The 27,401-nt window shown below is 40.7% G+C and overlaps 1 protein-coding gene across 1 annotated transcript; it reads right to left on the reverse strand.

Moving 5' to 3' along the window:
* Nucleotides 1–6,140: 6,140 nt before the first annotated feature.
* Nucleotides 6,141–18,123, reverse strand: MPC1 (mitochondrial pyruvate carrier 1). The gene is made up of 5 exons (XM_041398145.1): nt 17,927–18,123; nt 12,924–12,927; nt 10,003–10,099; nt 8,266–8,398; nt 6,141–7,104 (listed from the first exon to the last, which is right to left on the reverse strand). The coding sequence occupies exons 1-5, from the start codon at nt 17,995–17,997 to the stop codon at nt 7,086–7,088; spliced, it is 324 nt and encodes a 107-aa protein (XP_041254079.1). The 5' UTR covers nt 17,998–18,123; the 3' UTR covers nt 6,141–7,085.
* Nucleotides 18,124–27,401: the final 9,278 nt, after the last annotated feature.

The following is a 27,401-nucleotide window of genomic DNA, read 5'->3' on the forward strand; positions in this document are numbered from 1 at the left end:
GCAAAGGGTGTTTTTTGTTTCCTTGCTATTTTCTTGAGCAGAAGGTTGTCATAGTCACCCCAAATATATTTTTTCTATTTCTCTGCTCAACAGAAATTCTTAATTCTCTGTGCTGTCATGAAATACCATGAGACAGTCATTACCTTGCCATGAAAAAAGAGCCAGTTTGGAAGGCCTGTGTTGTTCAGTGTTTCTGTGCTGATGAACTTTGGCTGATAAGGCAGCAGGATCAGAAAATTACTCTGTTTTTCTAAAAAGGTAAAATTCTTTTGCTAGCACAAGTCAAAATAGCTGGTACAAAGTATCATTATGCCTTTAGATCACAAACCTACCACATCTGAAGATATTTTCTGTTTTTATGATGACAGTGTTACGGATTTGCAAGCCTTAGTTTCTCTGTTTGTAAGGGATGGTGTAGTTTGCTTATAAGTTTCATTGACTCTTGACCTTACTGGTTTGCACGTATCTGCATCTAATTTGAAGCTAACCAGAAAATCTGCTAGGTAATGTTGTCTTCCTGAAAAATGCATGAATTCAGCCAACTTACTGATGCAGTTGTGACATACTTTTAATGTACATATAGCAGTGTCTGTATGCTTCAGTCTTGTTGCTGTTACAGCTGTGAACCTGTAAATACATATTCGGCAAAAATAACAGCTCTGTGATTGCTCTGGTCATAATGTAGGGCTCTAATGTCCTGTATTCCTCCCCACCCTTGCATTCTTTACCTTTGGAAATGGGATGTTTAAATGAATACTGCTGAAAGGTTAAGATCAGGTGTTATAAGAAATGTTAAACAAGTGGTCCTACAGAGACCTACTGGGAGCATGGTAGAAAATGAAATGTAGAGCTGCTCTGGGGCCTTGCCTATTCCACTTGAAGAGACCCCACCTCAATCCTGCTGTGTGGTGCAAACATCTCACATCACACAAAGCAGCACCTTCTGAAGGCCTCTGAAGGGAAGGGAGCTTAAGATGAATGCCTTTTGTATATTTTGAAAAGATCTTATGTGTCTGAAAATGCAACTGTGAACATCTTCCAACAAGCCTGCATTGCTGACAGCGACAGGTAGTGGTAGTCCAAAAAAAAGAAAACAAAAGCTGAAAAAGCTATCTCATTTCTTACACCTCAGTTCAGGATACCCATCTCTTCTAATTTGTCTGCAGATCAGCCTAAGTCACAAGCCACATGGTGGCTTCATCCAGCTTCATGGTAATTGTTCCTCCTGTGACTCAAACCTTTCCAGATCCAGTCATCACTTCTCTAGGGACACAAAATAACCTCTCATGGGTCTCTGATCTAGAAAACTGAGGCATACAAAAACCAGCTACAGATGAGCTACTTCCCAGTGTGCTTGGCAGGCACCTGGTAGTAGCCAGATGTGTGTGTGACTCACAGGAACACTATGAGCTATTGCAAAGCTTTGGAGGGAAAGGTAAAAGCCTTTATTGGCTCACTCTGGCCAAAACAACACATTTGCAAGGAAGTACCAAGCAGCCTTGTGAGCTGTTCTCTGTGTGGCATCATCATACACTCAGATCAGGTAGTGCAGATGCTTGGTCAGCTGATACACTATTGGAAACCCTGTCAAATGTTTGAACCTTTCCTGTTACTAACAGTAATCTGGCTGAGAGCTGATGCTGATGTTTACCAAGTTACAGTATAAGACACACAAAGTAACAGATAGGTTACTTATCACACTGCTGGCTTTCTGTTTTGCTTGCAGATGACCCATAGAATCAAGTGTGTACAAAAATACCTTATAATCATTGCTTTGCATGGCTTCCCCGTGAACAAACACAGCAATTGTTTTAAGATTTTAAGTCATCCTAGGGGCAAGGAGATGTGGTATGTCTGAATCTGCAAGATACGAACATTTGAGATAATCTGGCTACTCCCTTGGCACTGAAACAACTTAAAATCTGGAGATCTTTCTGTCCTGAAACTGTGATCTCAGATCCAGTCAGAGTCCAACTGCAGTGACAGATTAGAGGAGATTAATATCTTTTCCTGGCAGGAGACACCTTTAAGGTTTCACACTACATTTTCTCTTGAAAGAGGATACTGATATAATTTACATCACTTGATACCACTCTGAGAAGGCACCCTTTAAGTTAACACATACCATAGGACTAGAAACATGATTATGAAATTATTCCCATCAGCCTATAAATCAACATCAATTAGAGCAAATTATAGCAGTGGTTCTCCTCTGAGTAAGTTACCTACTGAATGCGTTTGGAATTATTAAATACTTTCCAAATTTTAAGTGGCTTACTTTGTACCTTTACATTTTTCTAATACAATGGACCAAATACAGCCAGCATGTAAGTGCTGCCATAACTGACACTGCCTTCTCTTGCACCAAAGGCTGGGTTTGAACCAGTTATCTCCATGCAAGTTGCACTTAATGAGAAAGACATGACCCAGATTTCAGACGAAACGAATAAGCATAAAATTCCTAGCCTTGTTGCCATGGTTACTTGAAACCTGCTGTTAAAGAAGGTGGGAAGAAGGGGAAAGGATGAAAAGTAGGAAAAGAAGAGAGCAATAATATCATGGTCAGGCTTAGGCCATGTGATAAAGAAAGGCGATGATCTGGAAGGAGCAGGACCCCAGTGACGACACTTGGAACAGGTTATTCAGAAAACCAATATTTCTGCCTTCTGGCTGCTATTGAGTTGATTCAATGGACATTGGTCATTTTTAAGTGGTTACCATAGTGACTAAATGCAATGCACTGGTAGGTATTAGATCTGCAAAGGCGGAAAGGGATTGGGTGGGGAGAGACAGGCTTCTCCACAATTAATTTAATAAAGAAATTGCCTAATTTTAAACACCAGACTGATTGCTCTTCTGCTTTATAGAGATTGTAAAACTTGCAGCAATGTCTTGCTCAATCAGAACAAACTTTTCAGCCTTTGTGTAAGTTGGCAGCAGAAATACTCCAGCTCTACAGAAGCAGAACTGCAGTCATATTGCATCAGGCAGTGAGCACTGTTCTTCCCCAAATGCAGATAGGACCTATGGACCCTGTAAGACACAGGCTGAAAACCTAAGAGAGCTGGTAACTGTGCTTGTGAATATTTCTTGTATTATTGTTTTATATTCCACTGCTAACTTTGAAGTCTGTAACATGAGGATGAAGAAACAGATTGTATTCATTAAGGGCTTTGGACTAAGTGATATGAACATATCACTCTAATAGTATTAGTTATTTCATTACTTGTCTCTACCTCATCTTTTTATTCCTGCTCTTTTTGAGTGCCTTCACATTCTTAGAACTGGCAGGTAAAGAAATAACTTGTGTCTGCACCAATACCAGTGTAACACATACTCATGTACAATAGAAACACACACAGCTGAAGTAAGTGCATTTGGTAATTTGATACTCTACATATTAGTTTGACCATAATAGAGTTTGTATCAGCATTCATGCAAGAACTCAGGGAAAACACTGGAGTAATTATAAGACTGGTCTGTCCTAGTCTAGGACTGTATTTTCTAAGCACTTTATTTTCATGTCAAAACCTGTCTTGGTCCCAAGGAGAAAACTCTCCCTTTTTTTACTGCCTTCTCTGTCTCTAAACTTACTGAGACTTTTCCCCACCCGATTCTCTGCTGTGCTGTCCTTGCTCAGATGACACCATTGTGCTTTGTATGGAGAACTACATTTTACTACAAATGTGTTTTCTCTGAGAGCTGGCAGGCCATATTGGTAGCACTGGGGCTAAGAGATTTTTCTGCTGGTTTTAGAGTAGGGAACATTCACTTTATATAGAAGTCTTAGAAGTAAAAATCCTCCAAAATGAAACAAAAATAACAAAAACACCCCCAAACAAAAACTCCAGAAACCCCCAAAACAACTCAGCCATAGACAGCAGCATTGGCTAAAATGATTATAAAGCATGAGAGAGTTGTGTGAGGTTGAACAAAATTCATTATCAGTAGGTGTTATTACACTCATTAAAGAATCCTTGCAAAGTAATTCCTTCTCTTCTGACCACACAATTATGGTTATTGCTTTCTGTCAATGTAATTACCATGCTATCAAATTATTTCCACATTTGAATCATAAATCATCAAGCTCCCAGATCAAGGACACTCAATCTTGCAATAGCAGAAGAGATTGTGAGCTAATTTGATGCCATGGTCAGTTATAGTCAAGTCTTCCCTTTTAAAAGTGACTCAAGACATCTCCAGCTCAAACTGGGGAGAAAGGGGGAAGCGACAGACTGAGAATTTAGCTGGTACTCTCTCCCACTTGAATTCCTAAGGGCATTGCATGCCTTACCAGCAGTGTAGCAGGACTTGCTCAGAAAATCTTTTCTGTCTGAAGACATGAAAGAAGACAGCAGCTGTTGCTATAGCAATAACCACTGCAGCAGAGGAAAGAGAGGAAAGGCCACGTGGTTCCCAGCCTTACTGTGGTGGAACAGAAGCAGAACACACAGGGCAGTGCCTGGGAGCAGAGCAGCACAGGTTTCTAGTGACAGGACATATCCTACAGATGAGAAGTTGTTATTAAACCAAGTGGTGAAATTAAAACCAAGTAGGTATTTCAGAACAATAGCAAGTACAGACAAGTCCTATAATCTTATAAATCAAACACAAATACTAAGCTCTAACTTACAATTAATCAGTGAAACTCACACAGCCCCATTCTTTTATCCAGTGCTACCTGAGTGGAGTAAGAAAAGAACAAAAGGAAGCCATTAGCACCATTAAGGTATTCAAACTCAAGAATGGACCATCTCCAATCCTCTTTGAATTATCCCAAGCAGCCTCATCCTAAAAAAGCCATATGCCAGTGTGTTTTAGTGTTTTGTGCCAGGAATAGGATGCAGACTAATCATACAATTACTTATTGCAAGAACTCCTTTTAATAATATTGCACTGATCCCCTTACACCCAGCACTTTTAAACAAAGGAATGGTATGTAAACAGCTTGATAATTAATGCTTTGACACAGGCCACAAGCCACTTGGTGGCACTCTGCCCATATAAACTATTTTTGTCACTAGGCAGACTGACAGGCAGTAGAAAACCAGCCCACACTGGATTTCCCTCCCCAAACAGGGCCAGGTCCCTTCAAGTCCAATGAAAAAAAGGTTCGTTGCCATCCCTCCCCCCACTTTTAAAGTCTGTATGGGCTGCAGGAAGCATCCCTGATTTAACATTTAATCAAAGCAAGGTAAAGACCACTTTCCATCTGCAATTCACTCTTGCTCTAGTCCAGTATGAAAGAATTTGAGCCTTATCACAGTGAAGGGATAAGGGGAAGAAAGGAGAAAGGTAGAAGGAAATAAAGTACAGCGCAACGACCAGGAAAATGAGAGAAGGAACTATTACAAATGGTATTCTCTGGGTAAAGAAGCAAAGACAATCGGGAGCCAATGAACAGTGATCAAAGCAGGTGAGGGTAGAGTACAGCCTCTACTGCAAGCTTCATGCAAGAGCAGCAGAACACATTTCACACCAACGAAGATCAAACTCAGTTATAGTTTATTTTTCTCTCCAGAAGTAATATAACAAACTATAAGGTGCCCAGATAATCAGCTGTCCTTATCTGCTTGTGTCTCACTACTCATTTTTACAGAAGTCTAACTGTGCTTCACTTCCAGGAGATAGGGAGAAAGGGGGAGTGACTACTTTTGTGACAAGACAACAATACTGAAGGGGCAGCTGTATGCAGTAGCTTTTCTAAAGCAAGAAGCAGCAGGCAGTATCAGCTTTAGCCATCCAGCAGACATGCCCTATTTGCATCTTTCTTGTATGCCCATCAAAAAGGGTTACCATCTCAACAGAATTAGAAGATGGTCAGTTAAGATTTGCTCTAATTGCTAGAAGACATTAGCTAATACTGACTTAGTTGCATAATGAAAGATCTGAATTCAACCTTGCCTATCACTAGAACTACTAAGTCTAAGTACCCACACACTCTTCTTGCTGCTGGGGGAAGAAGTTTTAGGTATTGGGATCCACACGACACTTACCTAAATTCAGTACATACCATTTACTTTTTCAGCCTGTTTTTGCTTCATGCTGTTGCAGTAATAAAGCGACACTCCACAATAAAATTTCACTTTTGGGTCTATTATCACAGTATGAAAAACAAAATTTTTCCAAGTATTCAAGAGTTTTATTGCCATTTGTAGTATGTTTATTGTTCAAAACCACTGCACTGAAAAAAATCTGTAACATACATTCTCACATTCTTTGTCAACTTTACAGCAATGTAACTTTCAGGCAGATCATGCAGGAAAACCACTCTCACAATGAAGTCAAAAACTACTGAAAGGCACTTTGTGTCTTTCAGATCTTAGACTCCAAACAAGTTTAGTTTTTGCCTGTGTAAGAATTACATATATCTAGAATAACTCAAACAGTAGGGAAAAATAAAATCCACTTAGAACTTCTTAAAGAACAGTATCAGGCTTTGTTGCCTTCCTTCACTTAGTACTATGCTTTTGTTTTTCCAAGCCTTCTTTAAATAGCGTCTGACATAAAAATGGATGTTAATGAAGTCTCTTTACTGAGAAAAGGCAAGCAGTGAGGAAAGAGGGATGGCTGCTCACTTCCAGGCTGCCTAGACATTTGTTCTTGTACATCAGCAAGCCACTGCTTAAGTTAAAAAAAAATAGAATAGGAATGAATGCACTCAAGTTAAATGGCTTTTACGATAAGCAATGATACGACCTACAGTTCTGTTTACTGACCTCTGTTCATGTGGATTTTAAAATTAGTTTTGTCAAACCATCATGGGCTACTTTTGTAGACTGTTAGATAAAAAAGTTGGTTTTCAAATATTGCCTGTTATTTGGGTGGCTAATGTTTTATTGAAAGGGTAGTTATTAAAGATCAGTAAGGCAGCAAGACTTGAAATGTAGCAGTTTACATTGCTGAATAGTACTTTTTAAAAGGCAAGATAAAATTATTAGAAGAATTCTTGGTGGGGTCATATTCATAATTGGGTGTTTCTGTTTCATCCCCACTGTAATTGTCACAGCAGCTGTAGAGTGGCATGTCTTCCTTGGCTGTCATTCAGGATGAATACATTCCCTGGCTTATTTCAAGTAATATATTTAGTTCTTTTTCTCCAGCCTGCCAAAAGAAAAACAGCTTTTACAAGAGTGAATATTGAAATACAATTGCTATTACAAAAACTTTATGAATGAAGGACATTGGTCAGAAACTTATGCAGAGACAAGTCCACTTGCAGTTTTGCACAGTTTAATTTTTTAATTTATATTTCAGAAGGTTTCATCCTCTATTGCTCCACAGTAATTTCTTAGGGCAGAAGAGAGAAAACCCATGATCCTGATCACCAGGATTGCTTGGGGCAGTGTCTGCACTGCTTGCTACACAACAGGGGTGTGAGACTGATCACAGTCTGTTCCCCAGGCACACTCAGTTGGCTCCACCTCATGTATGGAACAGTCAGCTCTGATAGGTTTTGTGTGACTTCTCTTCCAGATGTACAGCTGCAGTATTGCATTTTATTTAAATTGTATGCTCTGTCTCATCCCTCCAAAATGTAAGGTATATTCTAAGCCTGTAGTCCTGCCCTGAACCATTATTTATCTGTAATCCCATTGGCCCAAGTCTGATTCCGTGCCCATTTTCGTTCTCCCTCTTAAACCATGCAAGCGAGACCAGTCGCCCTCTTAACCTTTCTCCCCTTTTAGCCCTTCTCCTCCCCTCCTGGCCCTTCCATCCCCTAGGCTCTCCCCCTCCCCCTTCCCCCTCAGTAACCATGCTGTTCCCGGGGATGGGACCCCCAATAAACCCTCATCTAATCAGCACCCTCAAAGCCGTGTGGAGTCTCCTTGCCTGCCCGCTGCTGCCAGTGAACTCACAGCCTAGGGGGCCCTCCCTCAAAACGAACCACAACATACAGCTCCTTCACAGTTTTATGGATGTTTCCATCTCAGGAATTAGTTACCAAGATGGACACATGCAGACAAACCAAAAGACTGCATAAAAAAAAACCAAAATAGCTAGCAGCTGCTGAAGGCCCTGTCTACACTCCCTCATGACCATAAGAGCTTCCTGCCTTTTCTATGTGCAGACCTCAGAAGGTTCAAAGGAGGTGCAAAGTAGACAGTTCTGCCTACTGACAACAAGCTTAACAGTTTTGCAAAAGGTAATGAAGTTAAACAAGTTCAGAAACCATGCAGAGCTTTGCACCACAGTTAAAAATCACTAACAGAGTATTCCAGGAGCCATCAGTTTATGACTTCCCCATTAGAAAATGTGACTTGCCTGTATTTGATCAGTCGTCCTCCTTGAATAAGTTGTGCAATTTCATTAGTGAAGTGGCATGCAAAAAGAAGCCAGTTTCTTGGCTGCACTTTGTAGGCAAATCTCATGAAAGTCAAGGAGTAACAACACAGTGCTGGAAAAGATGATAGATCTTGTTAAGAGACTGTAAATATCTGCATTTTGTTGAGTCACAATTCTCCTACTAGAAAAATATAATGACAGGAAGATATGTTGTTGCTTATGAGTTTTCCAACAGCCCTACAAGTATGTCCACTTTGAGGATCCAATGCAAGAAAACACAAAAGAGTGCTCATTTCTACTACACAAGAAAATCTACATAGCTGCAGCTTTCCATAAAAATTGATTTTACTCATACACTATCCTGTGATGCAACAGAAGTCTTTTTAGTTTATTATCTAAATTACCTCAGCCAGAAAATAAGATTTTATCTCAATGAGACACAGTCTGTCATATACTATTATTCTGACAATTTCTAAGACAAAGTATTTTTAAAGACACTAATCACTTAAATACAGTTCTTTCTGGGGACATTTTAAGATCAGGAGCTTTCAGTGTCCAGGGAATAATGAACATTCAGAAACATGAAGCTTTGTTATCTGCTTTCCAGAAAGATGAGAAACTATTTTGATCTACTCTCCTACCATAATTTAAATACAGGAGATTACAACCCAAGAATTCCCTAGTTTTGTAAAGTTCTGACAGGCTTAAAGAAAAAAAAAAAGGTAAATTAGTTGTTCAAGGAAAACAGCCTTTTTAAAAGTACAAATATTCTTTTTCCATCCCCCAGGTTCCATACACAGACTAAACAATATATACCTGCAAAAATTTAAAAAGGTGTCTCAACACTGCTGAACTGGGTAGGTGCCACCAAAACACTATTTGCAAAACAGTTTTGTTGTACTGGAGACTATTTAAACTAGTCTTCTGTCTCAATGAAGCTAATTAAGGGACTGAATTACTCTAAGCAGAACATAATGATAATGGGACTATAAAATTTATTAAGCCAAAAGTATTTTGCTTGTGGGAAGAAGAATTACAATTAAGTTAAGTGAATTAAGGAAGAGATATAATGCCAAAGTTAAGCTAATAAATTAAAACTGCAAGATTTCCAATCCTAGAAAAGAATTTGAACATAGAGACAAACATCTAGGCAAAAACTCTATGTTCCAAAGAGATGTGGAAAAATACTGCTTATGCATTTAAAAATAATTTCTCATTAAGAGTCACGATAGTCTCTCATAGACAACTGCTTTGCAAGGAGTTAAAGCCTTCTTTGCTGCTTATTGCACCCTGCTGACCAATCATTACCATTTCGTCACTTTGTCAGTGCTGATAAACATTTAAATCTCACACTAACCACAAAGGATCTCTGTTCTTTATACAAAGAATAAAACTGAGTAAAGAGATACATTATGAACAAGCAATAGCTTAAGATAATAGGAGTTATACTTCAGGAGACTGGTCTTTAAAACTGTTAAGGGTCAAGAGCTGCCTCACTCTCCCCTCCCAAATTAGTGGAAAGCTTTCCAAAAAAGATCCCTGCAGTTTTTCAGTACCTCAATTTAAATGGTCTCTAAAGTTATGTAACAAGATATTTGACATCTACATCTGCTTTGATCACAAGTTTGCAGACAACTAATAACATATCCCTGCTTAAACGACAGCAACTGTGTTCTGGAGTCAGTTTCCTAACAAGAAGTTTGTCTCAGGACTTACCAAATGTCATTCTGCCACTAATAATTTCTGGTGATTTCTTCATGTCATTAAAAGCAGCGACAGGAAGACCCCAATTGGCAACTGGTCCCCAAAAGTGCTGTGAAGAGGAAAAACAAAAATAAAGTAGAACAGAAACAAAAATCTCCTGTAGTATTCCTACAGTTTTTTCTTAGCCACACAAAACTAGAAGGCAGGGTTACTAGTAAAATTCCAAGAAAAGACAGAGACTATTTTTAATGTAAGAGAGAAACTAAACCTTTATTTCAGTGGGATCTACTCTTCAGAAGGAAAGGTAAAGGAACCTACTCTGGATCTTCTTTCAGATCAGAGAGGAACTATCTAGAACCATTGAAACAGAATTCTGTGTAATTATAGTTCAACAGTCATTAACCATCTGATTGGCATTGTCAGATACTTCAGATTTATGTCTCACTTCTGTGCAGAGAATTAGAATTTCCCTCTTTCAATTAAGGCTCCTCAAAAATATAATGAAAACATAAGGACTTGATGAAGTGAAGAACTGAAGGTGTTTTCATTTTATGCTGAGGATGAAGAGAAACTCAGCAAGCATCTTCTTGTGAGTGCTTACACCCTCTCTTTGAAAGAACAGGGCCAACAAGTAAAGCAAATTGAGCTACACCTGCAGTTGCTGAAACAATTTGGTAATTACTTAAAACTCAGTGATTCAACAAACGTTGGAGGAGAGCAGTTAGCAACAGGTGTGTACACAGATAGAACAGAGACAAGAAGTGGAAAGGATCAAATCAGAAAAACTGACAAGTTTATTTTGATGAGTATTATCTAAAAGACTCTAAACTGAGAAAAACAGTGACTTAAGTTCAATGTCTGCTACTGTTATAAGCAATAATGCTTCACCAGAATTCTTTCCACAGAAGATGCACACAGTATTTGCCTCAGCTTCTTCTAAGTAGAAACTCATTCTCAAAAGTAACTTGGCCAGATATAAAAAAAAGAGATGCACCTCACAAGAAAAAGCTTTGCAGATACCAGCTATATCCATTCTTTTGACACTTTCTGTAATTGTAACATGTTTAATGATTTGGAATTCTCAAAGGTTATTTAAATTTCTTGCAATTTTAATTCTAAGATACTCTTGCCAGTCTTGCTTGTAACAGTACAGTCAGACTGTACTGTTAAAAGCCACACTTGCTTCCTGCAGTTGAAATACAAGAAACTTAAATAGAAAAAAGTGAGTTTAAGTTACACACACAGTGCTGATAGTTCAACTTCAGTGCAATATGCAAAATATAGTAGTTCTGCAAATTCAGATTTATAACAGTATTCTGAAGAACAGAATAAAAGCATTTGTTTGCTGTATTCCTAATGATAAGCAAATTGACATCTGTAATGTTTAAAGCCTCTCAAGCGTATCAGAGGTGACATGGCATAACGGAGGAGAGTTGCGTGACTACATGGTATTTACCCTGTACACCACACCAAAGCAAACTTCAAGTGGAGAGATATTACCTGTACTTGGTGATGGTTTTATAGTCATTTCAGGGGTCTCATTTGAACAACTGTAGTTTATGGAAAATAAGCTTTTTCTTGAATCTCTGAAATATTTACAGCTTTTAACAATCTGAGAGACAACTCTGTTTTGAAAGGTAAATTAAATCAACTTGGTATTTTTACTTAACAAATTGCTATTAGAACATAACCAAATAATACACCACAGATTATGGACCACTGTCTTGGTTTAGGACAAATTAGGGGAAATCTTTAAAAGGGAGCCCCCTAAAAAAAAAAAAACTTCTAACTATTCCTCTCCTAATACCGGGTTCGGGAAGGAATTCTTCGGAGGAGCACAGTGGAAAATAAAACCTATTTATTAACAAATAACAAAGGAACACTCCTCAACACAAGAAAAGAAAAGAAAAGAAACCAGGCAGTGCTGTGGAGGGCGCTGAGCTTCTTTCGGAGATTCCCGGGGTCCTGGACGTCCCAGGTCAGATCTGGAGCCGGTCCAGTATCTTCGGGGGAGGGTAAGAAAGAGGGAACGAAAGAAAAAGGAAAAAAAAACCAGCGTAGAAAGCAGAAAGCGGCAAAAAAGCAGTTAGCAGCCGAGGCAGGAGCAAGCAAGCAAGCAAGCCAGCCAAGCCAAGCAGCCAAAAGCAAAGGCCAAGGTGCCCGGTCACCCTCACCCCTTCCTCCCCGCCCCGCCGCGGCAAGATGGCCGGGGGAGGAAAAGGCGTAGCTGCCAGACACAACACACGATATTGGGACAAAGGCTGTCACCCCACGACAACCACTCAAATCCAGTCTGTGCAACCTGAAGAATCATCAGTAAACAAAAGTACTGCAGCAGCAGCTTGTCTCTGCTGACAAAGAGTTTAATTTGGAACCTTGAAATGGCTATCAGGCTTTAAGTGCCTCCAGGCAGGCAGTCCTTTGAAGTCCCACAAAAATTAAAATACACCTATTAGTTTGTCTTTTGTCTAGATAGAAGAGCAAATAAATCTTCCATACATTATGATTCACAGTACAACAGGCATAAAATTCCCACTTCCAGTTTCAGTGGCAAACTGAAAGGGTCCAGGACAGAAGAGTGTAAGGTATATTTATTGTCTGGCCTGAAGGCCATTAGAGATAAGTCAGGTAGTTTGATTCTGTAACAGTACTACTGTTATGTAGAAGAAAGGGCTTCACACTGCTCTGATTGGCCTAGCAAAAGAGTATGGAAAAAACCAGAGCCCCTTTAATTTAAGACATTCTGAAGGAGCTAACACACTTGGTCATCTTAACCTCAGACTTGCAATTAAATATTCCTAGGGCATCAGTCCTGGAGGTTTGTAGTATGCCTTTCAGGTGCAGACAAAGTCATAACAATATCAAGGGAAAAAGACAGCAAGTTACTGAAGTTAGGAACAATGTGAAACCAGAAATCCCCTCCCTTTTCTTACCGTACTGTTCAAGTGCGCCATCATTGTTTTCCATTCAAAAAGCACATGAAAAAAAAGAAGAAAAAAACCCTCACATTAGTTTCTTTCATAATCTACATAGACAAAAGTGTACCACAAATAGAAAATAGTCAGGAAGCTGTCACGGCATTAACTTCAAATAATATATTAGTGTTTTAGAAAAATCCCATTTCCCACAACAGCTATCACTGTTACAAGTGTTTGCTGCTCTTTTTCCCAGCTACATAAAATCCCATTATGGTCAGTGGAAGACATTGAACCCTTCAGAGCACCCAAGATCCCACCCCAACTACTTTAAAGGATGCCAAAAGACATCAAGCTTTGTCATGACAAAGCTAAACAGCTAAAATTCTTCAGTGAAAGCTTTGAAGTTGCTTGGAATTCTCTGTATACCTCTGTAAGTAGGTCAAACCAAAGACTGCCAGATATCTTCCTGTCACTAAATTTGGGCCAACTGTGGCTGTACCAAATATGAGCTATAACACATTCTCAGTAATATATGCAATTACACTTCTGTCATGTATGGGGTTCATTTCAGTGATAATGTAGGTACTAGTTTATGTAATAACTTAATGATCTATGCACAAAAGATAGACTACAGCATATATTTAAGATTGTTTGTTATGAAGCTTTTGTAACAAAAGCTTACTAACTTTTAAACACCTTTCTAATGAAGGTACTAATAAGACTTAGTTTTGAATTATTACTTAGAAAAGGCATTTCTTATGAGAAATAGGTAGGCTAATAGAAGCCTTTTTAACTATCACTTCCCTCACACTGATGTCCATGTTCTTAGATCACCATTTTAAAATAGCTATGGTAAAGGAACAGTCAGCTCTACTTAGGGAACCACAAAGGATGTGTGTTTCAGTGTCTTTACTACAAGCTGGTTCAAGGCGCTTCGTTTAGATGCCCTTGACTAGTCTAACCACTTGTTTTTTGTCTTCCCTTGATCTGCAGCAACAGTTGACTGATGTTCACAAGACAAATGTAAACTTAAATTTCTTCATAAAACCTTAACTAATCAAGTTCAGATGTGTATTCTGGTACCACATTTTTGTGCCAACAGAAGCCAGCCTTAATTTTTAAAGTGTAAGTTGTTTCAAGGGAAGTGAAAGCCTAAAATAAAATCAAACTGATACTACTTTAACAGAGTAGGTAGCTCTGGCTAAGGTCTTACAAGGTTATCCTTACAATCACATGGGAGTGGAACACATACTTATAGAAGAGGGCAAACCAAGGGCACATAGACTCTGCGAGGAAACAGGCATCCAGCCCCAAAGCTCTGCAGCCAAGAGAGTTGCAAACACATGCACCACATCCAATAGTGAGGATACTGCACCATGTGCATGCATCTATTTCTGAAGTGACTCCATTCCACATTAGTAGTTTCCAAGAACTTCAAGAACTAAATCCAGTCCCTTAACAAAGACTGTACTAATGTTTTCAGAACTGTGAACAACAACTGTTGGATTTACTCAGTTTCCAAGTGTCAGTTTTCTGTATAAATGTCTAGACATGACAAGAGAAACCCAGGGGTGACAATACCTTGTTATGGGTACTAAGTTCATTCCAAAAAGGCTACAGTGGGAAAGAGTTTTCTAAAATTTCGCATATATTTTCCTCATTCTGTTAATAAGAGTATTAGCAGGCCAGAGACCACTCTGCAAATATAGGAGAACTGTCATTATGTGTTTTCCCTACAGTGCCATCCCCTAAGTGGAAAGGGCACTCACCCTTCTGCGAAAGGGCAGATTGTTCCTCAGAGCACACAAGACAAGTAGGTATGTGTCCTTCAGTTTCTAGCACGCATCACAGAGAACTTTTTATTTTAAAGTTTTTACATTCTCATGTTTAAAGATTTACTAAAGAGAACTGAAGATCAGCTAATTTTAGTTCTATTACCAATGCTAACTCCTCTGAAGTTTGCTTAAATTAAAAAACAGTTCCTAGACAGCTCACATCAGTGAGTGCTGGCTTTAAGTGCTCAGGCTTTCCAGGGAATGAAATTTCAAAGCCCTCTACATTAACAGGGTCCCTACATTTGCATTAGTGCTGAGTCATCAGAAAGAGACATTTCAGAAGTGCCCCAGCACACTGCAATGTCCGTGCTTCTTTTCCCATTACCAGGAGATTTGTGCATTCCTTGCAATTCATTATGTGATCAAAGCAATTTAGGCTTCTATCACCAGAAAATGACAGGTTGTCTAGAATGATGATGTGTTCTGTCTTAAAAGAGGAAGGAAGCTGTTTTATTAGGTGTTTTTCAGAAGATGTTTTAAATCAATAGGATATAAGAGGATGCAGTTGCCTACTATTAATGGCTTAGATAACATGACTATAGTGACAGCTGTCATTTTTAGAATCTGAGAAAAAATGCAACCTCAGGTCCACAATACCTACAGCTGCCAGGCTTTAATATACTAATCAGTTCGTTTTAAATAACATTAGTGCTGCATTTTACAAGAAGCAGGAAAAGTCTGCCTATGGCTTATGTTCTTACTGTGCTCATTTTGAAGCGTTAGGACACAGGGTAAATTTGTATTTGCGTGATTTACAGTTATTCAGATCCCTATTCATAACCACTAGAGAAATGCCAGATGTGAAATCGGCAGACCAATTATTTTTTATGACAGTTTTAAAAGCAACTTCTCCTTGCACAACTTTTGTGCAAGCTCTAAAAGCTAACCCATGACATAATGCAATTCTAATGCCAGATATATCCACCTGAGCAAAGCAGCATGCAATCATTATGTTTGCAGGTTATGAAGCTGAAATCAAAGCTACTTATTCCAGCAGATGTCTTCAGGGTTTTGATTGCCCCAAGCCATAATAATGGAGCACTTAATCCATCACTTTGGGTAACCTAAGTTATTCTATTGAGGGTCAAGCAACCTAAAGCCTATCACTGGTATCTCAAACAGCACCTTAATCCATTAATCCTGGCAAACAAGTTTCATGTTTATAAAGCCTTGATTCCCTGCAATGATTAGATGCTGATTTTTACAACAGACACCAAAGTCTCAGGAGCTTTAAGGACACTTTTTCTCCATGAGCAAAGAAAGGACTTTTTTTCAGGATAGAGTCCTGTAGTCTGGGGAAGAAATCACCTTCAGGAAGAAATGCAAAGAGATAACTCTCCATTTCTTCTTATGCAGAAGACAGAGAAGTCTTTTACTGATAGCTATTTAAATTTTAAACTCAACAAAAAGCCAATAACTTAGACACTTATCTCCTAGTGAGCAACAAACAAAAAGGCTAGAGCAGATGGAGCAACTGACTTTAGCTCTTCATGATACACCCTGTAACAGGACTAGAAATTAAGCAGGTATCTTCATTATAGCAAGATATATACAGCACATTCCATCCACAATGGTAGAAACCTGTGGAATGCTCTTTTTACTGAAATACAGTCACATATACAGCTTGTTTGAAAACTAGGTGAAGTACATCTGAAAGTTTTTTTAAAAAAAAAACCCTCTCAGTCTTGGGTGAGGATAGAGATATTTCCAGTAACTGTGATGACATTAGGAGGCAGCTGTTATCTCACCTGGATGTTTGTTTTTCTAATTATGAAGCACATTACTGGTTTAATGGCTATTTACACGCTTCACATGAATGCTGTTACAATCAACTAAATGTTAACACTCATATGCATCTATCGAGCTTACATGGCACACTCAAAAGGATTCACAAGGAAATCACACACAAAAGGATTCAAGCACACTCAAAGGATTGGCACACTCAAAAGGATTCAAAAGGAATCACAAAAGTCTGCTCTGGAGTTTTGTTTCACTTCAAGTTTGTTCTCTTCCTTCTCATATTTTTGTGCTATTGTTTCTGTGCATTTTGATTTTGTGAATACCAAACAAATTGAGCAAACTTCCCAGTGCTTCACCATCCCCACAGTAAAGCACTTCTTCCTAACATCTAATCTAAGTCTAGCCTCCTGAAGTTTAAGGCTTTACATTATAATCCCTCGTCCGCGCAGCCTTATATCATCTCCTGCTACTTTAACCAAGGCTACATTTCTCAGATAAACAGATGTCCTCCTCCACATGCTTGCTCAACATCAAACACCAGTTGCAATAGATGTAGGCAAAAAGCAAGCAACAGCTATAGTGGTTGCTCAACCACTTTTATTAGAAGAGACCATTTTTACTTGTTTAGTTTGCTAAACAGCCTGTCAGCTAGAGAAATTTCAGCCTGCCTACCTGAGACTGTTCCTGCACAGTGGTTCAACAAGATTTAAGTATGCCAAAACTGTTTTTCTTGTACAAGACTGTCTTGTAGTTTCAGTCCAGACTGCCATATCCCTTACCCCAGCATGCAAGACAAAGCTTGACACAAGCACTGAGCTGTCCGGGAAGTGACTTAAGCCACGTTCCCAGGACAGCGGGACTCTAACAACCCTAGAGACACCTATTTACAAGTACTCAGAGATTCAAATAACCGATCTTCAGACTGCATGCATGATCAAGCTCTTTCTGCCCTTGTGTCAGGCAGCGGTCAGACTGTCCTGGTCCCGGGCTCCTGTGCCCGCTGCCACCCCCGTACAGCGGCGAGCCCCTGCCCGCGGCGGGGCAGCGCTAGCGGCCGTCACAGCCGGGACGGCAAGGTCACGGAGCGGCGCAGCTGCAGCTTCAAAGCGCGCCGCGTCACTTCAAGGTCAAGGCCTGTTTGCTCGGGCCGGGGCGGGACAGTGACAGCCCCGGCCGCCCCTGGGAGCCGAGGTGACGACGGGGGAGACAAAGGGAACAACGAGACCACGACACCTCCGGACCGGCTCCTCGCTGCCTTCTCCCCCGGCCAGCCGCCGGGGAGGGCGACCTCACCAGCGGTCAACCGGTGCCAACTGTCCGACCCCGTCCCAGGCGCCCCGAGGCTGCTGGGAGCTGAGGGGTTCGGGGACCTAACGCTGGTCCCTGCCGTCCGCCCGGGCAGGGCGGTGGGCTCGGCGATGACGCCCCCCGTGCCGCGCTCACCTCATCAGATAGTCCCTGAATTCCTTGCTGCGCACATAGTCCGCGGCCTTGCGGCCCAGCGCCGCCGCCATGGCGTCTCGCGGCAGTGGGGTATCCTTGCTAGCTCGCCCGGCCCGGCCGCCTCAAGCCGCGCTACTGCCGCCGGTGACAATTGCCCCACGCGCCGCCCGCCGCCCGCTTTACGGCGGCGCACGCGCGCACCCCTCCCCTCCCCGCATCTCGCCCCGTCACCGCAGCGCTCTCGCCGCCCATTGGCCGTGACGGCCCCGCCCCCCGCGTGAGCCCGGCCCGGGGAGACGGTCACGGGCAGGGGGAAAGGCAGGTGTCGTAAAGCAAAGCGGCGGGAGGAGGTGGGGAGAGCGTCGCAAAGCGCGGCGAGGACGAGTCGCCGTCCGCCGAGCCGCCGGCATTACTTCGTCGCACTCGGGGCTGCGGCTGCGTTGCGCGGCGGTTCCGCGGGCCGCGATTGGCTGCGGGGCCGCGGCAGGTGGCTCCCTATTGGCGCGCGCCGCCCCTCGCTGGGCGTGTGTCTCCGCCCCCGGTGGTGCGAGTGCGGCGTGAGGGGGGAGTGAGGCGCGGGAGGGAAGAATGGGGGAGTGAGGGACCGGGTGGCGCAGTGACGGTCGTAGAGCTCTGGGATGGACTGAGCTTGGAGGACGTGGAGTTGTCCTGTCGGGAAACATTCCAAACCCACCACCTGGACGCGTCCCTGTGTCAACTGCTCTGGGTGACCCTGCCTTGGCAGGGGAGCTGTACTAAATGATCTCCAGAGGTCTCTTCCAATCCCAGCTATCCTGTGATTCTATGACAAGTACTTCGATAATTTTAGTTGGAATGGTCTAAGATCCCGTCTCTGACCAGCACTTTCTATTTCATACCTCAGCAGAGGTTACTTACGTAAACTCTAACCTTGCTAATACTATCTCTAGAAAATATGGGCCATAAAACAAATTCTTATATCTTTGCTCAGTGCACTAGAGATAGTGAAAATGCATGTTTTCCAAAGACTTGCAGCCTCAGTTTCTAAGGTCCAGAGCTGGGCTGAGAGTGCAGCCTGGGGCACAACTATTCTCTGCAACAAGCCCTGGATGCCATGGCTGCATTGTTTCCTTCTGTTTCCCTCTTCCCTGCAGGATCTCTGGTCCTGAGACAAAACAAAACCAGACCAAACAAAACCAACAAACCAAGCAAACAAAACAACAACAAAAATACCCCAAAAAACCCACAAAAACAAACAAACAAAACCAAAAAACAAACCCACACCAAACCCCAAATGCTCAAAAGCTGTGCCAAAAAGTCCCAACAAAAAACTTCTCTTCACACTTCCTCCCTCATTGGTTGCTTAGAGAGGAGCAGGTTTGAGGAAAAGCATCTCCTTCTTCTAGATGTAGTCAGGATATGATATGACACCCCACAACAACGCCTCACTTTGCTGTATGAGTGGAAGAATTTTAATCCTCTTGGCATATTGCATTATGAAAAGCCAAAATGTAGCCTAGCATACTTCTGTAGACTACTTGGACTCCTATTTAAAAGCAGCAGTGTGAATCTGAATGAAATCTCAAGGAATCATTCCTGTTGATTTGGCATGCACTAATACAAAGAAAGCTGTATGGAAATCAGTCCTGTATGTTCAAACAAAATCCTCATGTGGTACAATTCCACATATCCTAGATGGCCAGGCTCAGTCATTAATATTACAGCTACAGTTATAGAACTAAATTTTAGCCTTACATAATAAGGCTAAAAATGTAGTTTTATTCTTCTTTACTGAAAATTTGTAATTTTTTTTTCTTAATTCCATATAGGGAGCAAAACAATAATCTGTCTGCAGTGGGAGGCATTGTTTTTTCTTATTGGAGTAAACAAGTTCTTTTAGCCTTTACCCACAGTCTGTGACTATTACATTTTTTAACCTTTTGCCTATTCCATTTGTGTTTAGCTTTCTTAAGTCATAGCCAGGGGTCACCATATCTCAGTCAAAACCTTACCAGCAGTGCAGTACTCTTCTCCAATTTTGGGAGTATCTCACATTTTTTTTAATTTCTTTTAAAAGCAGTTAATGGAAAAATCATTAACCTGAAATGTTTTCAGAAGAAAGCAGTCACACATGACAGGCTCTACCAGTTACGCAACAAAACTGGCTAGCAAGGATTTGAAGTTTGCTTTTGTTCTGTATATATTTATAGAGCTTTTATTTGCATACATTTTTTTAGCTTTTTAAAAGGATATCAAAAACTGTACAAAAGATCCCCTTAATGTATCCATTGCTTTTCTTTTACACCTTTTAGCCTGTTCAATAGAGAAATTAGATTGGAGTTGACATGAGTTGTTCTTGAGAAGTCTGTGTTGTACTTTTGAGCATGTTGCTCCCTGAGTGAACATTAACTGGTAGTTTAATAAATTATTGAAGCAGGTTTTTCTTTGTGGTGCATTTTGTTTTGGTTTTTTTTTAATGTCACAATTAGGCCATTTGACTTATAATTTGCTGAGTTTTTGTGAACCCCTTCTCTTCAGATGTGCTCTTCTCCAGTGTGGGACTGCCCTGTCCTTCCATGACCTGGAGGAAAATCACTAATCATCTCAAACTGATAATTGCAAATTGCTTTTGTTAGGGCCTGGTGGATTTCATAGCAAGTTTCATTAGGTGTTGCCACACATTTTTTTCTAAAATATATTCCACCTGTTTTTTTCCTAGTCTGAACTGTGCTTCGTCCTATTTATTTCATGCTAAATTCATATGTATTTTGGGTTATTATTACCACACTTCTGCTTTTATCTGTCGTGGACTCTTTCTGCATTATTGAATGACTGCAACTTTTTTTGTCTCATTTTATTTTCTAATGCTTTTATCAAACTCCTTTAATTGTTTTTCATGTCCCATGATAGTTGAAACTGATTTCATAGCTCAACCTTTCTGATTCTTTTATCTGCAAGCTGACACCATTTCTTTATTTTCATCTCCTCATATGTCCTTTTGGCTATTTACTTGTTCCCTTTTAATTTTTAGGTCATTATGTGCTTGTGAATAAGACAAGCCATATATGTCGAAGGATGGCTCCTGTGTTTCTTCTAATCAGAGCAAGTAATTGCAGCTGGTTTGGTTTTCAAACAGACAGGTTCCCTGCAATCTTTTATCCCTTAGACTATCTTCACAAATACCCTGCCTGCCATTTCCTGGAATTTCTTCCTGACATTCTCATTGCTTTCTTTTGTTTCTTGTTAGCCTTGTCCTTCTGACCTTTGCAAGGAGATACTTCTGAAGTTTATTTTCCCTCAGCCTTTGGCCAGGTCACTACATTTTTAACTCACTGACTTTTCTTACTGTCAGTCACTAGGCTACAACTTTTCCTCGTTGCATTTGAAAGCTGGTGTGCCGGAGTTTCCTTCCGGGTTTTTAGCTGATGGACTCTAAGCTGTGCAGCAGTTACTCTGCATGGGGTACTCTAACAGAGGCTTTCTGTAGATAGCACTTCTGCAGCCCATCATCCTTTGCTGCCAGCACACGTCTGCACTCTCCTGAACTGCTGTCTGCGGCTGGGGGGATGCAGAAGAGCATTCCTGACTCCTCCATTCCTGGCTCCACAAGTCTTCAGTGCTAGTGCACCCAGGGCTGGTGTTTTTGCCCACAAGGACATATATATAAGGTAGCCAGGGTTGGATGAGCTTTAATAATATTTAGTAGTACCTAAATTTTGCCCTCTGAGGAGGTGAGCTGTTGCATGATTGGTCTGTTCAGCAAATGAATGCTGTGTCTCCCTCAGAAGGGAGTCTCCATATCCCATTCCCCATTTCTGGGTGTGGGGATGGCAGGGACAATCCTCCTAGCTGCAGTGTACATATGGCACTTTGTGTTGCCAGAAATGCACCTCAGGACTTAGTATTTCTTCACCTCAGTGGATTTAAATCCAGCTGCTAAGTAAAGCAGCCTGCAATATTTCTCATTTTCAGGCATCTCCTGTCTTCCTCCTGACATGCCTTTGCAGGAACATGCATGGTGGTGTTCCACCTACCTGGTAATAATGGACATTGCAGAGCAATCTACTAATGCGACTAATGCAGTAATTAAGCTTGACAATAAAATCAGTGCTAAAGGATGCATCTAATACAATTCTTAATAAATATCTTTTTGGAGGGTAAGAGTGGTGTCTTTTCCCATCTTTGAAAAGAATTGCAGTAAAACATTATTTGGAATGTTGCTTGACAGACAAGGGCACAACAATTAAATGAGTTTTTGAAGAAACTGTGACTTCAGAACTGAAGGAGGTAATATTTCTCTGCTGTGGTAGCTGCAAAGTTGCAGAAAAATATGAAGAAAAGATACACTGCTTGGACAGTCTTCCTAGACCTTGTAATGAAAAACATGTTCATTAGAGTGGGCAGAAATCTCATGGTAGGTAGACAAGATTGACTAGAGCCACTATGACGTTTAATCAACTGCAATCTCAAACTGAGCCAAGTGAGAGCACAGCTTGATGTGACATATGCATTTATCTTTGCATCTTTGATTATGGATACATTATCCATACATGCTGGCATGATGCTTGAGCATTTTTATTCCATGTGGAGCACACTGCAGTAACTAAGTAGACTGAACACTTGAGAATGCTAAGAAGGGTTTCTGTGTTACAGAAATAGTGAATAACGTCTGTAAAATGCATGCTCAGTGCTGACACATTTGCGAAGTCATGCTAGTAGAAATATGACCTTAGTATTAGTCTAAAAAAAACTGAAATAAATGCCTAAAAACTAAGTAACCCAAGAAGAATTGATACCTCTTTAAAAAAAAAAAAAACACTTTCTGGAATTTAGAAGTACTTAGTGCTGAAAAATATAGCTTCAGCTTCTAGAGGTAACAGTTCTCACTGTGACTGTGGAGCACACTATTGCACAAAATCAGCATATATAATTTGAGACTTCTCCAGTTTCTGGGTCAAACCTGATCAATTAGGATAAATTAGCACATTATGGAGCTAGATGCATTTCATCATCTGCAGTTTTGGTAGGATCTGGAGTAGGATGAAAAGCAAAATAAAACATATATTTCCAGCTGAGGCCCAGCAAATAAGACAATAATCTTACCAAACCACTAGAAAAAGACCCTAAAAGAACACTATTATGTGGGCATTACAATGCACAGAGTCAAGAGATAAAAAGTAAAAAATATGCAGAATGGATCTGGAAAAAAATTTTGGTTGCCAAGACATAAATATTGGCAAATTAACAGCTATTGTGATTAACAATGATTGTAGGCAAGCCAGGCAACAGCTGTGCAGCAGGAACTAAAGCAAGGGTGCTACTTATAACAAGAAATGAAAGTATTTTGTCAGCATAGAAGAAAAGCATTTCAGGCAGTTGTTGCAATTATCACTGCTGTCCCCTGCCTTACATGATAAAGACCTGTTTGTTATGATTAGATTACAGGTGGGTGGGGCTGAATACTTGAAACTTTTATTAGCATAGTTATTCCTGTTATTATAAACTCTGTAGGTAGAAACCATGCAAGGTCTAGGCTCTGGTCTATTTCACACGTGCATAGGAAACAGCTAGTCCTGTGAAAAGCTGTCATGTCCAAAATTGTATAGACAAAGGGAAGCAGAGTACAACAGTCTGGCAGAGAAGCAGCTGGGTTTGTAGTGAGGCTGTTCTTTTTCTCGGTGCCTGAGAAGCAGCCCAGAGGGCTGGAGGCCACATATTAAGGGTAGGGCAGCTCCCCACTGCTGGGCTCACTGCCAGCATCAAACCTTGTGTGAGGGGTGGAAAAACCCCAAACCAACCCGAAACAAAATCCCAGGCAGTATCTTCCGCTGCTTAAATTTACAGTACAGCTGTTCTTAAGAACAAGTTTTCTCCTGGGATTTTTTTTTTTCCTAGATGTCAACCAGCTGTAGATGAAGGAGGACCCCTGCATGAGTAGCACTGCATAGATGCAGTGCAGCAGGACCTTCAGGCAGCTGGAGGATGGGGCCTTTATATGATGAGACCTCTTTCAGTCCTCAGTCAGCATGGTAAAGAGACAGACAAAATTGAAACTGAAATTGTATATGCCAACTTCCTGCTGAAATACGTGTAGCAGTGATGGCTATATTGATGTGTGTTTACTGTCATGAAGACTGAGGTGACTTAAATACTTTAAATACTAAGTGTTTTAAAGGCATTTTCTGGGCTGAAGTTCATCTTGCCATTTACTTATATATAATATTGCTTCAAATTAGATAATTTTAGATTCTAATTTTAAACATAAAGCTATATTGCTAGGATTGTTTAGAAGAAATCAGGTTTTAAACATAGGGAAAAGTCTGATTAATGGGTTTATTCACAAGTTGTTTATAATTGCAGTTGGTAATATGGATAAAGGTACTGGGCTACATGGGTATATTGATTACTATGTAATAAATGGATCTTTAAAAGTGTCTTTGTTTTTTACCTTACAAAATCCTCTTAAGTAAAGAAGCTGTTACAATAAATGGTCATTTTTAATAGTCATGTGCCCACTTCCCTGTGAGAAGCACCAGACTGTTGTTTCTAGTACCACACCACTGCATTACTGGTATCCCTGAAGCAATTGTGGAGGATTATCTTGTGTTTGGGAAGGAAAGGATGAGGGCTGCTTGCTCAGTCAGGTGTAGTCTGTACTTTATATTCCTAAATCAGGTCAGCTGGGGTAAGAGAGCCTTTTCTTGTAAAATTGCCTTGAAAATTCACCTCCTTCACTCAGCTGGGGAAACTTCTGTTAGAGTTAAATGACATATAATCACTTAATTGGTGTAATTATCATGTCCAGAGGAGCAGAATGGGAGGGCTTGTGATGCTCTCTCAGCAGACTGTTCACCATAGTTGGTTTCCTCATCCTGGAAAACCTGCCTTGGTGATGAATCCAACAAGAGTAAAAACAAACAAACAAACAAACAAAAAAAAAAAAACCCAAGGAAAAAACCAAGGAAAAAATACTTTTCTATTTTGTTTTAAAAAACTACTTCCAGTTTCTGAGGAAGGACTATCAGTGGTGTGACATGGACTTCTCAAGTAAGGTTGAGAGGAGATTTTTTTCCTCCATTCATGCCTAGCAAAGTGTGTGATGAAACACTTGTACTTTATGAAGAAACTTTGTCACTGATTTTCTCCCAAGATTTGTATTTCCTTCTTAAAGTGCTTTAACCAATACAAACATCCCACTGATTGTAAGGAAAAGGGTAAAGTCAGGGTTCTGACTGATGGCAGAAAGTGAGGTGTCAAAGAAGAGAGACAGTGGTAAATAATGACAATCATTTTAGTTATGTAATCTTTTCTTCAGGACTCATGGGTCTTTATTGAGCTGCATATAGTATAAATTTAGTAGAAAATGATAAAAATACAGATTTCTGGCACGGTTTGCTACTAATAAATTAAGTTACTGTATGCTCTTTCCTGAAACCTTTGCACTCCTCAGTCTAAACAATCTAAGCGAGGCTGGAGCATGGCCAGGAGCAGGGGATCAAAAGTACAGTTCTGTGCTTTTCTCCTCTTTCAGCCCTCCCCCAGTTAAAGAACAACCACCTAAACTACTACCACTGGAAAACTGAACATAAATATTGATAGATTTATTCTAAGGAAAAAAAAATTATGTTATCATGTTTGAGACAAAAATGCATGATTACACCAGGGCTCACTTCAGTCTAATTACAGTATCCTCAGTTGTTTTAAACTTAAGGTCAGATTTTTTCTTGATGGACTGACATTTCTCATGCTCACTGGAAAAATGTGAGAGCAAGATGGTATTTAAGATGTCCCTGACTTACTAGAGGAAGCCAAAGGTCTCTGAATTGGTGATGCATATCCAAACAGGGACCCTGAAATCACCTTTGGCCTATTTCATTAAGTAAAAGAAAAGGGGGAAGTTTCAGTAGGCTACAGTGTATAAACAAACCACAGGCATACATGATGAGTAACTTGAAGGTAAACATGCCAAAGTCCTTTCCAAAGCTACTGGGACCAAAGTGAAATAAGCAATAGGTCATAGTGGACTTCTAAAACGTCATTCCGGACTCTGCACAGAGTCATTTAGGTTTGAACAAGGCCAAACAGACCAAAAAAAAAAAAAAAAGTAAATATTCAGGTGTGTATACTTATAGAAGAATGGATGCATTTTACTCATGTACCCAAATATGCACGTACCAAATTGAATTGGACGGTTATAGACAACCTCTAAACTATGTAGTGAGGATCTTTTCTTATTAGAAAGGTTTGAAATGTTGTGTCCCCCAGATGTCCAAATTCATCCTTATATGGGTATTGATCTTTCCAATAAACATTAATGTTAACTAGTGATGTACAGCTTCAGTTCACGAAAGCTATCTTGTTTTTTACAAGAGATATCTTGTTTTTCACACCAAGTGCTGTATAAATTAAATACTCTATCCAAAGGTACTGATCCTTGGTACCCGGTCTGGACAGTAGTGTCTGCCCTGTACACAGAGGGAGTGTTAGCTCTTGCAGAGTGGAAGCAAAATCCTCTCACACATAGCAGGAAGTTCAACAAAACAAAGCCAAGAAGATGTGTGGAATAGATCAATGCCCTTATTGTGACCCCCGCTGACATAAATACGACAGGAGATCTTTCTCCTTTTCAATGCCTTTATTAAAGAGATTCAGCTCAGGTGGGGAGAAATCGACGGGTCGCGCCCACGCCGCCGCTGTCCCCAAGAGTGGCAAGGAGGAGGAGGGTGATGCAGCTCTGTCCGCTGGTCTGCAGGCAGAGCTGGGGACTGCGTCCTCACGGGAGATTGGCAGATTCCTGTTTTTCAGTCCAACACTTCGGGTCCCCTCCTTATGGAACATCTCTTGGGGTCAGGGTGTGAAGCAAAAAGGATCCAAGCAGGCACTGGACTTCACGCCCGTCCTTAGACATCACCTAGGGTCCCCTAATTCTGTGTTGGCTCGTTGTTTTTAGGGGTTTTCTAGGAAAACGGGAAAATTTTGGCGCGGTGCATTTCTCATTTGCGTACGTGGTCCCAGGCCACTCCTATTCTCCTGGGCTGCGTGTCCAGGTGTAGCTCCGGGGCAAGCATTGGGAGGACAATGGCTAAATCACCAACCATTAACGGGCAATTAAAGAACTCTTTACAATTAAGCTAATTTAACAGCAACTGGTCCCACCGTTTTTTTTTTTTTCTCTGTAACCTTAAATAAAAATAGGTATCTTTTTATTCATAACACCCGCCTCTGTGAATTTGGTGCTGCTTTCTTGCTCAGATTGTCCCTCTTGAAGGCTGTGCAGAAGTACATTTTTATAACCTGCTGAAAACAGTTCCTTCTTTTCTCTGAAAGCTCAGGAGGAGGCAGTGGGAGCGCCATCTCTGCATCACATGGAAACCCTGTGATCCCACTACTTGCTAAGATCAGGGCAGGGAGCCCCATCAGCTCCTTCCTTAGGCTGGGTTGGTCAGACCCACACAACAACCTCCTGGGAGCATGATGCAAGCTTCCAGCAGCGTAG

This window comes from Onychostruthus taczanowskii, unplaced genomic scaffold, assembly GCF_017590055.1.
Source record: "Onychostruthus taczanowskii isolate IOZ18803 unplaced genomic scaffold, ASM1759005v1 scaffold141, whole genome shotgun sequence".
NCBI classification, from domain to species: Eukaryota; Metazoa; Chordata; class Aves; order Passeriformes; family Passeridae; genus Onychostruthus; species Onychostruthus taczanowskii.